The sequence below is a fragment of the Geosmithia morbida genome (assembly GCF_012550715.1).
Source record: "Geosmithia morbida isolate 1262 chromosome Unknown scaffold_0, whole genome shotgun sequence".
Lineage (NCBI taxonomy): Eukaryota > Fungi > Ascomycota > Sordariomycetes > Hypocreales > Bionectriaceae > Geosmithia > Geosmithia morbida.
This window is the reverse complement of record NW_023336187.1, coordinates 2,545,876-2,559,939: the sequence shown is the minus strand read 5'-3', so window position 1 is coordinate 2,559,939 and position 14,064 is coordinate 2,545,876. Positions and strand designations below refer to the sequence as shown.

General features: G+C 52.5%; 4 protein-coding genes across 4 annotated transcripts; 2 read left to right on the top strand and 2 right to left on the bottom strand.

Annotated features, from left to right (window-relative positions):
* Positions 1-2,861: 2,861 nt before the first annotated feature.
* On the top strand, positions 2,862-3,050 carry GMORB2_0764 (uncharacterized protein; the record flags this gene model as incomplete). Its single annotated transcript, XM_035462748.1, has 1 exon — positions 2,862-3,050. One exon carries the CDS (start codon positions 2,862-2,864, stop codon positions 3,048-3,050), a length of 189 nt encoding a protein of 62 aa, XP_035325678.1.
* A 2,649-nt stretch (positions 3,051-5,699) lies between these two features.
* GMORB2_0763 (Homeobox domain) lies at positions 5,700-8,042 on the top strand (the record flags this gene model as incomplete). The annotated part of the gene is made up of 2 exons (XM_035462747.1): positions 5,700-6,762; positions 6,844-8,042. The coding sequence occupies 2 exons, from the start codon at positions 5,700-5,702 to the stop codon at positions 8,040-8,042; spliced, it is 2,262 nt and encodes a 753-aa protein (XP_035325677.1).
* Positions 8,043-8,567: 525 nt separating this feature from the next.
* Positions 8,568-9,806, bottom strand: GMORB2_0762 (branched-chain amino acid aminotransferase; the record flags this gene model as incomplete). Its single annotated transcript, XM_035462746.1, has 2 exons — positions 8,568-9,652; positions 9,740-9,806. 2 exons carry the CDS (start codon positions 9,804-9,806, stop codon positions 8,568-8,570), a joined length of 1,152 nt encoding a protein of 383 aa, XP_035325676.1.
* Positions 9,807-10,664: 858 nt separating this feature from the next.
* Positions 10,665-13,636, bottom strand: GMORB2_0761 (trehalose 6-phosphate synthase complex regulatory subunit; the record flags this gene model as incomplete). Its single annotated transcript, XM_035462745.1, has 3 exons — positions 10,665-10,705; positions 10,803-13,471; positions 13,614-13,636. 3 exons carry the CDS (start codon positions 13,634-13,636, stop codon positions 10,665-10,667), a joined length of 2,733 nt encoding a protein of 910 aa, XP_035325675.1.
* Positions 13,637-14,064: the final 428 nt, after the last annotated feature.

The window sequence follows — 14,064 nt, the reverse complement described above, 5'->3', positions numbered from 1 at the left end:
AAGTCGGGCAGGAGCAGCCACGCACAAGCCACATAGCAAGCTGGCCAGGATTACCACCCCGCACCCCAGGACGGCATGTGAGAGTCACATCCGGGATAAATTATAATCATTGCAATACCAAGCCGCCTCGCCATCTAAAGTGCGGCTCCACGAAATAGATCTGCGTAGACGCCACTTTTGGCGCAGCCCGGAGCGCGATGCCCAAATGTACCACATCGCCAGTGCTTTGCAGCAGCGACATTTTGACGGCCACATTCAAGTCTTACGGCTAGCTGGTAACACGCACGCTATTAAACGCGGCAACCATCAACCCGCCACTCCCGCGCTTCCTCGCCGTACATCGGACAATCGCACACATCTTACATTTATCTGGCGCCGCAAACATATCGACAGAATCATCCGAGATCTAGACAACGACCACATTCGCTCTGACGGCACTACCCCGCTAGACGATCTCGTGAGGCTGAGACTTGGTGGATGGCGGGACCACGGAATTCCTGGCTGATCCTTAGCAAGGAACATGGTGAAACTTGTCAGATGGCGGCTCTTATTATCAAAGCCGGTGTTCTTGAACGCGTGAGAGGAGCCGGACGCTCAAAAGTTGCGCAGCCGGTCGCGTTAGCTTGCGTTTCGCCGTGGCCAGATAGACATACGAATACTTGGTCGGTACTGCTACCCTCTGATAATGGTTCAAAGTACCGAGGTATATGTACAAAGTTCCAGGCCATATCTGCCATCATCACTGCCAAAACTATACGTACACTCATGGTCTGGTATCCATTAATAGAGGCATCTGAAATGCTGCTATACGCTGTGATGATTTGTTTGGTGTTATCGCAGACTTTCCATAAATCTATTCGCTTGTATTTCTGCTTCCCAGGTAATCACGACAACAGGTCTAAAAGAAGAAGTTTGGTTCAATGTCTATCCCATAGAGATGCGTTGGAAAAAATGATTTGAAATTACAAATCTTTGAGGCCTTAGTGATGATGAGTTCAAGAACCATTATTCGATTAAGCGCCACATTATTCCATTTTCAGTACTTGCCTGCCATCACGATGCTAGGTAGTATTAGTCACAGTTATCGAATGATACTTTCTTCTCTTAGCCACTAGCTTCGAGGTACGCGTTGAGCATCCTCCGAACGGGTATCTGGATATATCGTGAATGAACTGAGACGTCTTCCTCTCATTAAGAAACGATTTTGACCCTGATAATTCGGGGGGGAGTTCATCCTCAATCTCCCCGGCCACAGCGCGCATGTTAATGATAGACGGAAAGACCCAGTGATCACCAAGGGCAGCCTGGATGCTCACATGTCGTCAAAGTCGGGCCATCAGGCGTTCATGAGCCATACCAAGCTACACAGCGTCCCCCTTCTTTTTGCTTTTTCTGGAGGGTGACGGCGAAGACTTCTGGATCACGCCGTTGTTGCTGCTCTTCCTACCGACGTCTCTCTGCATCTTCAAGTAGCTGCCTCGGCCTTTGTACTTCCCCCTGTTTTTCTGGAGACATGGTGGGCCAACTGATCAATCCCACCCTTGTAGTATGACAGATGGGATGGTAGGGTTAGGTTAAACGTGAGAGCGATGATGACCACCGAAAGATTGACATGCGCGACGATGATGACTCTACCCATTGCTGAGATATAGCGTGATCTCGCAGTCCACGTGTCATACCAAAGAGTCACAAACTCAAGCTAGTCAAGCCCCGGAGCAGCGAACGAGGTACGCTTAGGTGTGTCACGGAAGTGCTATAATACAGGTGGGCCGGGACACGGCGGGTATATTTAGCTTATTTTCAAAGGCCGGCACTGCCGAGGGCAGGTCAGGCTCGGGATACACGTAGCTCTTTCAGGAGTTGAAGCTGTCTGTGATGTTTCCCTTCCGAGACACTGTAACGATGTAGAACCACACTAATCGGTACTGTATGATTAATTCCACTATTTATCCCTCACTCGCACACCCCTATTTTTTACCATATTCCTTAGCACGAAATACACTCAGGGTAACTATTCGCAGACATCATTTTTGTCTACCTCGCAAACCATACTCTTAGTGCACCTAGGTAAGTAGTTGGCTTGTCCCAGAGGATCGCTTGGCATGGGTTAATAGAAGCATCTACCATTGATGACCTGGAAAATAGTAGATGCGCAATTTCCGGGAAGTTGTGGTCTACGGGCACGCATGTGCGTACCATTTGGCCAGCCAGGCTCATAACTGCGAGACATGGCAAAGATGTAGAACCACACTGCCATGTGATTATTTCTACTAGCTATTAATATCCCTCGATCGCACAGGGGATTGAATGCGAATAGACCATTGTTGGAATTCAGGACACATCAAACGCCGCACTAAGCTAATCCCTACATATTCTAGGCATCGCGGGTCATGGCACACCAAGTCCTCTCTAGGCTTCGCTTTTACCATGTGCGTGACAAAGAAAGGAAGATGAAAATTAAAGGAGTCAAGGGATATGTGCTGTTCAAGGAGGTGCCAGGATGTGTATATCTGGCCAAGTCACCTCTGTTGTTGTAGGAAAGGCGAGAGCCATTTCTTTCGTTCACCTTGAGTGTGTTCAGAAGATGGCGTCTATTGACCCGGACTAGCCAATGACCTCAATAAGAACTGGTCAGGTTCTAGACAGGCACACTGCCCAAAAGAGACAAAGAACTGTTCATATCACACAGCCACCTAGAATTCGATATAAAAGGTTCTCGAGTCTCTCACAATCTAAGCAAGACATCATCTACAACACCGCACCCAGGCAAAGCAGCAAAGATCCTCCAAGACAAATACTACCTTTGCTCATCCATACCCCAACAGTTCATCAAATATTACCCCTTTCCCTCCTTCATAATCATGAAACTTGCCCTGGCTACCGTTGCCTTCCTGGCTACCATAGCCATTGCCGCCCCGACCGACTCAGTCAATCGCGGTGCCGAGCCTGACGCCTGGTGCGAGCGTCCCGGACAGTCTTGCTGGAAGGACAAGCGTGCCCCTGAGGCCGTCCCCGAGGCCGCCGAGCGCGATTCCAACCCCAAGGCCTAGTGTGAGCGCTCCGGACAGCCGTGCTGGAAGGCAAAGCGCGCCACTGAAGCCATGAAGAGCACTGCCAGCAGCGTCTTCATGACTCTCGCTTAAATTATCCAGGTCACACGAAACATTGAGTTCGGTCTCTCCCCCGCCCGTTTGGCTGCATCATGCCAGCATTTTGACTTACAGATGGCTGTCGACCGATCTAGTCTTGGGTAAAATTCTAACAGCGATTTAAATGTGTCGGATGAGATGAGGAGTTACGACAAACGAATACGGGAACATAAGGGCTGGCTGCCTGTGTAAAATTATTTGCTGACGGGCTGGAAACCTCGGATTTTTCTCTTCTTTTTTTAAAAAACTTATTGATTATAAACGGCGAGATTGTGGTTCCATGACTCGCTCTTTTTTCCTCGAAGCATCTTGAGAGTACGCTGCATAATCTGATGAAGAACCATGCATACTTTTGCCGTTTGACATGGAAGAGAACCTCTTGTACTTGGTATTCTTGACTGAGGTGCGACGCTGAGGCAAGCTTTGCTCATGTTTCCTATGCGCCTCTTCCCTCTAGACAGGTGACTACAGGAAAAAAAAGAAAGATTAGAAGCTGCCTTCCAGAATGTGGTGCATTTGCCTCTATTCCTTCCATGTTGAGTTTCAGAGTTCTTCTATGCTGTTTTCTCCCTTTGTCGAGTAGGTGTAGCTAGATTCTTGAGGCAGCATACACCCCTTCATCAAACTTGGGCATGAATAATCGAATGAGAAGAAGGGTGGAGGATCTACGGCTTCTATGGCGGTTGTCTTATTGGGATTTTCATGACTATGTGGTGGTCTCGTGTCGTTGAAGCCCTCTATTGACTCGTCCATTGATACCCGAAATAGGCAATTCAGAGGTGGCCCCACTGCAATATCAAGCCAATGATGTGTTTTAATAGAGTAATAAAGCAGAACCTGTAATCTGTAACTGATTGATCATTTTTGTAGGCCCTGGAGCAGAATCACCTTTTGGTGATCATTCTGCTGTGCAAGTTTATTCTGAGCTGGGGATATCCATACCAGAAAATTACGTGCTCCGATATCTTCGAATGATACCTGGATCGCCTTGAACCATAGATTCTGGGGCCTTGAGTTTATCGCTGATTAGGAGAGATGGGGGATCCTTGCTACGCACTTGGTGACACAACTATGGTGTATTACTGAGTGTAACGCCGATTCAAATAATGGGTCTTAGTCCCTTGAACGCTAAGCGACCCTTTCTTAGTGTACCCTACCAGTACGTACATATATAACATGCTCATGCTACTCTGTATTCAAGTTTGTTTCTGACAAGTCACGAGTAGTAGTCTGTAGGTGGTTACTAAATTCCTCGTAGCGCTTCTCATCAGAAGTACACGGTTAAACGATAGTCGCAAATTCCTACGCCGATACCCCGGATACTCGTCAAACGTACAATTCAAGAGATGACTAATATCTGAACTACAATATTCACATATCCTCAAAGGCCGAAGTTCATACCTTGCAGTCCATGGGCAACAAATACACATACAACATAATTGACCAACTATAGTCTCATCAGGCGTTTTTCCAAACTCATTTGTACATCCTGTGAGTGTGGCAGCCTCTGGCTGCTTAGTCATGAATTCTTAGGTGCCACACCGGTCCGACTGTAGGGTAAATGACTTCACCTTGCTCTTGCATCGAGGATTACTAGGTCTCCGGCGTCGGACTAAGGGCGTAGGGTGCAATTGACATTTATGTGTCACGGGCCGTATCTTTTATTGCTTGCAATCATGTAAGCTTTTATTAGGCAATGATTGTTTAAAAATTTCAATGTACTCTCTTCAAGTCCACATCTATCTCGGGTGATTACTGCTATCCATTTCCCTTTCTTACCTCTACTTATATCTCTTTCATTCCTGTGTAAATCTCTCTATTGTCTATGCTCAGGCAATAATCAAGCAAATCAGACGTTATAATCATTTAGAACAAGCAAGTATTATGAGAAGATGGGGATTTTCCGGGCTCGACAATGACCCTACACTTCTCAATACACTTGACTTCCAGGATGATCAACATGGTCAAGGGCAGTATCAAGGACAGCAGCGACAGCAGCGGCAGGAGCGGCAGCAAGAACAGAATCGTTCCGAGCAACAGCAACAGTTACAAGTCACAGACATTGATGACTGGACGACAAACGTGTTAGCTGACTGGGCGGGGTATGAATTCGGCGAATCCCTACCAGATGCCAACGTCCTTGATATCGATATAGACCAACACCAACCACAGGACCAGCGTCAAACACAACCACAACCGCAACTATCTGAAGATGCCGCACTGTTCAGCTTTCTGCAGCCGCTGCAGCAATCTCAGCCCCGAGACCGCGTATCGTCACAGCTTGCAGGATCATATGATGAGAGAGAAACGCCGACAACAATAACAACAACGACAACAAATACTACTACTACTACTACCGCTACGACGACACCATCGAGCCAGTCAGAAACGACGCCGCGGCTCGTATCCTTCCATGGTGCAAGTGCAGGTGTAGGCCAAGTTGTACCACCCAAGGTTGGAACACGCTTCTCCAGGGAATCTCTCCGTATCTTGAGGAACTGGCTAGCTGCCCACTCGGCGCGACCCTTCCCGACCGACGAAGAGCGGGAGATGCTCCAGAGGCAGACGGGGCTCACCAAGACCCAGATCCTCAACTGGATGGCCAACGCACGGCGGCGAGGCAAGATGGCGGAGCGTAGCCGGACAGACTCACCGCGCACACGGAGCCCATCGCCATCTAGGCCCGCCGACATCCCCCCCCAACGGGCCGGGACGCCAGCACCGCATATGAAGCCGCTGGACCGATGGGTTGACTCACCGCCCGAGAACGAGCCTGCAGCCGTGGCGGCCATTGCGCGGGCCGTGCAAGAGTCGTCGTCGTCAGCCGGCCCATCAAGCAGGAGGTCATCTGGTGATGGCAGTAGCGACAGAAATTATCGACCTTCACCGTCGAGCAGCGTAGGCGGCACGTCGCTATCCAGCGGCGCATCGGGTTACTCATTCGACAGCCGGGACTCCAAGGGGTCCGTGGGAGCTGTGCCACGACGCCATCATGGACTGCGGAGCGCAAGGAGACGACGGAAGCCCGGGGACCGAGGGACACATAGGGACAAGAACCCCGGCAAGTCGGGGACCAAGACGCCCCTCGTGGCGCCCATCAATACCTTCCAATGTACCTTCTGCACCGAGACTTTCAGTTCAAAGCACACGTGGCAGCGACACGAGAAGTCACTCCACTTACCACTGGAGAGATGGGTATGCGCACCTAAAGGGCCCAGAGCCCTTGACGTCACTGGGACGAAATCAACTTGCGCCTTTTGCGACTTACTCGACCCAGGCGACGAACACATCTCCATGCACAACTACGCTGTGTGCCACCAGAGGAATCTCGAGGAAAGGACATTCCACCGCAAGGACCACCTGGGACAGCACCTGCGGCTGGTTCATAACCTCGCGCCCGATGTGGTAGGGCGCAGACTTGCACAGTGGAAGATGGACACACCGACGATTCGGTCCGTGTGTGGGTTCTGCTCAACCTCCTTGGACTCTTGGGAGGCCCGCGCGGATCATCTGGCTGAACATTTCAAGATGGGAAACACCATGGCCGACTGGAAGGGCGATTGGGGGTTTGAGCCGCATATTCTGGCCAGATTAGAAGACTCCCTAGCACCATGTAAGGACATGACTTCCCCCCCTTCCTTTTTTTTTGCTTCAATATCGGAACAAGTCTGGTACTAATAACACATTTATGTAGATATGATTGCCCAGGAGCGCACTGCTCCATTTCCTTTTGCCGCCAGCAAGACCCCAGTCGAGTCGCCCCGCAGCGCATACGAGCTCATAAAGCTGGAATTGCTCATCTTTGTAGACATGTACTACGACAGGACGGGACGGATCCCGTCATCAGACGAGCTGCAGTTTGACGCCTGCCGCGTCATCTTCACGGCTGAGGTGCCCTCGTACAGCCGTGAACAGGAGGAGCACCCATCCTGGCTGCGCGACCTGGTCTTTTCGTCAGACAGCGTGGTGCGCAAGGCCCGGCTAAACCCCCTACGCCCGGCCGCCGAGAGCAGGCTCTCGTTCCTGGGTGTCATAGGAAAGAAAGGCCCCTTTGACTCATGTCCCCTCGAGGCACAGCTGGTCGAGTTCGTCGAGGAGCGTCGTCGACAGGGCGCAGACGAGATCACTCCACATCAGCTGCAGGCTGAAGCGTGCCGACTTATGCACCTGGCCGATCGTCTCTGGCCGTCGGCTCCGGCGGACATACCAGCCACATGGCTGATGGGACTGGCCAAGTCGTGCACGGGGTGGCTAGACCTCTTTCGTGTCCGTGTCGGTCTCATCCCACCCTTCGAACGCCCGGAGAGACCGACCCCGTGCATCATGGACACGTCAGCGCTTGACTCAGTCCTGAACAATTACAACATTCTAGATGACAAGCTCATCAGGAGGATGGAGGCGCGCAGCATGGATCCAACCAACTCTGAGCTCCGCCAGCAGATGCTCTCGTGCATAATGTCCGAGTTTGACGACGAAACCGACGCCGAGTGGAAACGGGCCGCTGCTGCCAATGATGCCTGGCTTGCCCGCTTCAAGAGACGTCACTTCGCCTGGTCGGGTATGTACACTCCGCCCGCGTATGAGCAGGATGCGTCTCTCCATGCCGCCGCCGCCGCCGCCGCTTCCTCATCTTCACCTTCAGTCCTGGTCGCTCAGGGCAGCAGTCAGTACCAACCGTTGGCCAGCACCGCTGCCAACATGACCGCATGTGGTAACATCGAAAGAATTCTAAAGGCCCCTTATTTCCTCAATGAGCCCAATTTTGACCGCTGGGTTCCCCGCGAACTGGCCCGTTGGGTCGCCGCCACAATGTCCCCCAACAATCCGAATCAACATGTCCCCACTGACGAGGAGCTACAGAACCAATCCAGGTGGATAATGTATGAGGAGTGAGTTCTATCAAGGGGAAGGAAATATCTCATCTCCGCTCCTTCTTTTCTCTTCTACCCTACTGTCTCGATGCATTATATGTGTTATGTGTGGACCTGGTACTAACAGCTCATCAGCAATGACCCTTTTAACCAGACAGCGGCCGATAATATAGAATGGCTTTCTCGTTTCAAACGAGACGTCGGCATCCTGAATGATTTTGGTCCAGGGCTCAATAACGAAATGCTGTACATGCCCCGCGCCAACCTATCCGATATGTTTGGGTGATTGTAGTTGTTGGTAAACAATATTGACAGACCTTAATAGTATAGAGTCATAAAACAAATACGGATTTCAACATGACTAATTCCATATCTAAGGTGAATATCTTTCTATATAAATATCACATTGTAGCCGCGTTGTTTTTGTATATCCTATAGTGATTTCTTTTACCCATGCCTTTGCCATTTCTTATTTTACGCGCCCCCCTCCCCCCTTTTTCTTTCGTTTTTTTTTCTTTTTCTTGAAATGTCCGCTCGTTTATTCACTTCAGTCCACCTTGATAGCCGTATCATCCTTGGAAACCTCGACACGCCACCCAAATGCATCCTCCACTTTTCCCAGTTGAATGCCCTTGAGCTGTGCCAGAAGACGTTCGCAAATCGGCCCTGGCTCCTCCTTCTCCTTGGGAAGATAGGTAATCGTCTCAGCGCCATCTTCACCCTTGGACACACGGGTCGAGTCCACGGACACGCCGTCGCCCTGGGCAACCTTGCGGCGGGTGATAGACCTGATGGGGACGAGGGAGGCAGCCGTACCGGCGGCAACGACCTCGCTGAAGTTTGGAAGTTCCTTATACTGAATAGCCCTCTTCTCAACCTTCCACCCGAAGCTGCGGGCAATCTGGAGGATACTGTCGCTAGTGACACTCTCGATGACGCAGCGCGAATCGGGGACTACGAGGGTGACATCATCCTTGTCTGCGCCGACGATGGCACCGATGAAGCCGCTAGTGCTGAACTCGTCAATCTCACGGTGGTGTGCGCTGTCGAGGTGCAGTGTGATTCCGTAGCCTTCGTTGCGGGCGGCGTCACTCCACCGCAGAACGGGAGCGTAGTTGCCACCGACCTTGGCGCTGCCCGTGCCGTTGGGGGCGGACCGGTCAAAGTCGTCGAGGATGAGGCACTGCACAGGGTGCGCACCATGGTACACACCCGTGGGTATGACGAAGACGGCAAAGGTGTACTCGTCGGGGGGGCTCAGGCCAAGCTGCGCGCTGGACCCGTAAATCTGGGGACGGATATACATGGCCGCGCCCGTCTCGTGGGGCGGGACAAACTCGGCGTTGAGGGCCACGGCGGCGCGGCAAGCCTCGACGAAGGTGGCCTCAGGGACGCGGGGTATCGACACCATGTCGGCAGAGTGCTGCATGCGCACAGCGTTGCGGTCCGGGCGGAAGATAGTGATGGACTTGTCACCCGGTGTGCGGAAGGCCTTGAGCCCCTCATAGGCTTGCTGTCCATAGTTGAGGGCCGGTGCCATGCCGTGGATGCGCATGAAAGGGTCGGCCACGAAGCGAAGAGGGGACCACTTGCCCGTTGACTTGGTCCATGTCGACTCAATGTGGCCGTTTACTGCAAGGAGCTATACCATCAGTTCATATTCTCTGTTCTGGATAGAGTCCTCTCTGTATTGCGTCCGGTCCTCCCGGTAGAACGTACCCTCGCGAACCTTGAAGCCCACATTGGGCCAGTCGATGGTGTCAACGGGAGGCGGGGGGAAAGACATGGTGTTCGTTGTGTTGTTAAATATGGGTACGGAATAGGTATTGTGATAGTCAATGTATTCGCAAATGGACTGGACGTGTATGTAGATGTCCTTTCTATTATATACAGCAAAATTGTCAGAGAAGGTGGCGTAAAAAAAAGGTCGTGTGAGTAATGTGGGTTGGTTGGGGGACCGTGGCACGGACTCAGACCAACCCAAACTGAATCCGACATCGCTCGCTGACCCTCTTTCATTTATATCTTCTTTGCACACAAAATTACTGGCCAATCTTTGTAAAGCTACCTGCTATTTCTACGCCACAAGGCGGGGCAATAGCCCGGCGTCAAGCCACGACGCCACAACCGTCAGTCGCTTCAACTGTCCGAACACCATCGTCACCATCACTAATAAAGATCTGCCGTACAATTTAACGAGATGTTTTTTTTTTTTTCGTTTATCCCATTGGTACGTTTCTAGGAAGTAGAGATGATTTAAAGTAAAGTCAAAAAAAACCATCGCAGTCGCTAGAATTTTATGCAATTTTTGTAGTCGTCCCGGCATCTGGCCTTTGGTTTTGTGTGAGTATCTTTGCTCAAAGCCGGCCTTGTCGGGTTTGAAACAGCGCAATTGAGTCTCTGTGTGTGTGTCTGAACAAAAGACATAGAAACATGAAAGAAAAAAGACGGGGAAAAGAGAAGGGGGGGGGGGGGGGGGGGGGGGGGGGGGGGGGGGGGGGGGGAGATGAACGGATGGGAAAACATGTCATCATCAGGTCGCCCCTCGATGCTTTTGTAGATATGTTCTGAGTTCGAGAAGAATAAAGGGGGAAAACCAAAAGCATATTATGCCGGATCAAAAGTCATTCGTATCACCACAAGTCTAGTTCACCGACGCTAGTCGTTGAAGACATGTCAAAACACCTGTTCACAGTCAGTTTTATATATTCATAAGACAAACGCAGAGGGACGAGACGAGGGAGGGGGGAGGATGCGAAAAAAAAGTTAGAGGAGAACCCACCATTCACACCCTGTGCCAATGTGGCCGTGGCCTCCGTGGTACGTGTCCCAAGGCTGACTGTCACCACGTTTTCAATGTCGTGCTCCTCGCCGAGTTCGTTGGCCCATCTAAACACCTTTTCGTCTTCTCGCCCGTCGCCGACAACCATAAGGAAGTCAATAGGGTCCGTGTCCTTGTTCTCACACAGCTCGTGGTAAACCGTCTGTGCGGCTGACTTCTTGGTCCAGTCGACGGGCTCCACCACGACGGACCCGTCCAGTGGTATGGCGTGCACGCGCTGCGACTCGCATGCGTCGTTGAGGTGGCTGGCGCATTCGGCCGCCTGCCGCGATGCGCCTTCGCGGTTCTCAGCCTCCTCGTAGTGGAAGATGAAGCTGCACCGCCGCTCTTCTATCTCAGCTCCGGGCGTCCTCTCCAGGTAATACTTCAGTATAGGCTTGACGGACTCCTTCCACCCAGCCACCTTGCTGCTGTCCGCCATCTCGCGCCACTCATCACTGCCCGCCGCCCGGAGGAAGCAGCCGTTTTCGGCAATAAGACCTAGGCCGGGCGCCCGCCGGAAGACGCCCTCGAGCTCTTCCGGTCTCCGCCCCGACATGACATACACCATGTTGCGCTCATCCATGAGTAGGTCGTTAATTATATCCAGGGTCCGCTGTGGGCTGACTGGGATTATCTGGTTGACGGGGCCCCAGCTGACCAGGGTACCCTCGTAGTCCAGGATGAAGAGGCGGCGGCTCGCACGCCCGTACTTCTCCATGAGGTGCGGCAATGACAGGCGAGGGACAGCCACCTGATCACGCCTGTGCTGCTCATTGTAGGCATTCTCTAGGTGCTTGAGGAATTCGTTGAACCAATGAGCGCCCGTGTAGCAGCAGACGGTGCTGTAGAGCTTGTCCCAGCGAGTCTTCTTCTCCTCCTCGCTCATCTCAAGAGCGCGCTTGATGGCCTCGGCACACTGGCGGTAGTCCCAGGGGTTGACCGACAGCTCGTTCCGATTGAAGAGGGATGCTGTACCGGCAAACTCGGATAGGATGAGCGACCCGTGCTTCTTGTTGGGCCTCAGGGCACCGTCCTGGCAGAACAGGTACTCGTGGGAGGTTAGGTTCATGCCCTCACGCTGGCTGGTGATCATGATAGCGTCAGCAATTGTGAGAAGTGCAAGGTACTGGGCGTAGTCAATGTCCTGCTTGAGGTATACGACGGGCTGATAGGCAAGGTTGGCCCAGGACGAGTTGACACGCGTGACAATGTCGGAGACGGTAGCATCGAGGTCACTCTTCTCGCTCGTCGATAGGGCCACCTGAATGAGGACAGTCTGGCCCCGCCACTGGGGGTTCTGGTTGAGGAAGAGCTCATACGACAGCAGCTTCTGACGGACGCCCCTAACGTGATCGAGCTTGTCACGGGCGACAATTAGGCGCTTGCCCTGGTAGCGCTCCTCCATGATGCGGAGCCACTTGAGAACCTTGTCGGAGCCACGGTGCTCAGCCAGGCTGACTGGATCGATGCCGATGGCCATGCTCGTGACTTCGACGAAGCGGTCTTCAAGCTGGACTCCCTCCGGTGTGGCCTCGACGTTGAGTATACGGCTGCACGTCTGCAAAAAGTGGCGGGTGTACTCTGGGATCTGGAAGCCGACGAGGTTGGCACCAAGCATGCCCTCGAGAAGCTCCTTGCGGACGGCGAGACAGCGGAAGACCTCGGACGAGGGGAAGGCGACATGAAGAAAGAAGCCAATCTTGGCATCGGGCAGCTTACTGCGGACCATGCTGGGAACAAGCAGTAGATGGTAGTCGTGGATCCAAATCACATCTCCTTTCTTCCAGTTCTTGACAATCTTATCGGCAAAAGCTTGGTTGACGTTGACGTAGTACTTCCACGAATGATCCTCGTAAGCCTTGCTCTTGGGATTGTCGGGCATCTGGTAGTGGAAGACGGGCCAAAGGATCTGTTTGCAGAAGTGGGTATAGTGGCCGTCAAAATCTTTGTCGGAGCAGAAGACGGTCAGCATATTATGCTCAAGGGCCAGAGTGGACTCGATCTTGTCCCTCTGGGCGGTGCCGTCGAGAGCGTCGGTGGGCATGCCGAGGGTTCCGACAAAGATCAAGTCGTCGAGGGAGCCACCGTCACGGGCGGCAGCCTCGGCGGCGTTGCGTAGACCACCGTTACCCTGGTCAGCATCGACGATGCGCCAGCGGGCAGATGAGAAGACCCTGTCATGGCTATCGCTGCGGACCCGGGGACTAGGCTGACAAACGCCACGACGACCAAGCTCCCAGGCCTTGTCATAAGTGCGGGCATGCTCAGAGATGGCGGCAGGAGGCGGCGAGTTGGCTCGAGACTTGGGCTGATTCTCACGGATACCCCAGATGACAGACTCCTTGTCGGACGGGGATCCTAGATCGTGGGGGAAGCGGACGCGGGCTCCGTCCTCATTGCCAAAAAATTGGTCGCCATTGATGCTGTCGTCGTCACCAGTGGGCGTCTCAGGCGGGGTGATGTTGGGACGTGGGGCGAACAGACTGGGAGGGGCTGGGTCGGTCACGACGGGGCCCGTAGATTTAGAGCTTTGTGCAGCCGATGGCAAAGAGGAAGTAATCTTTCGGTCGACCGTGTTGCGTCGGCGGGATCCCGGGAGCTGAAAGTGGATGGTTTTGGGGAGAAAACTAGAAGTGGGATGCAGTGGTTCAACAGATTAGCCTTCAATGACAATACTGCGGCGAAGCCCATGAAGTACTATTGGGTTAGGTAGTAGAGACGGATATAATTTGGAATATGGAAACGAGATGGTGAGGAGCAAACACATACAGCGAACATATGAAGACAGTCATGATGGGCTGTGGTGACGCAGACGACGGATCTGGAGGGAGACGAGGGGAATAAAAAAAAGAAGAAAATCGCCCTGTATGCTGATCAGTATAACTGGAGGGGCTCCCGAAACCAAGAGGCCCCACGTATAGGGTGGGATTGTGCGGGCACGAGGTACGCAGCAGCACCGACAAAGGGAAATGTCGCACCAACAAAGGGGCGGTAGTGAAACCGGTAGACAAGCAAGAATTCAAGATGTCGAGATATCTGTAGTAAAGGTGACGTTGATTTTTTTTCTGTCTCTTTTATTTTTTTTGGTCTTATCGAGGGGGCGGGGAGGCTGTACGGGTGCCAAGATTGAGAGAAAGTGCTAGTCTTGTGCAGCTGCTGGCAACTGACGTAATAGCGGACGCGGCTTTTAACGAAGGCGGCTGTACAGATCAGAAGAGGG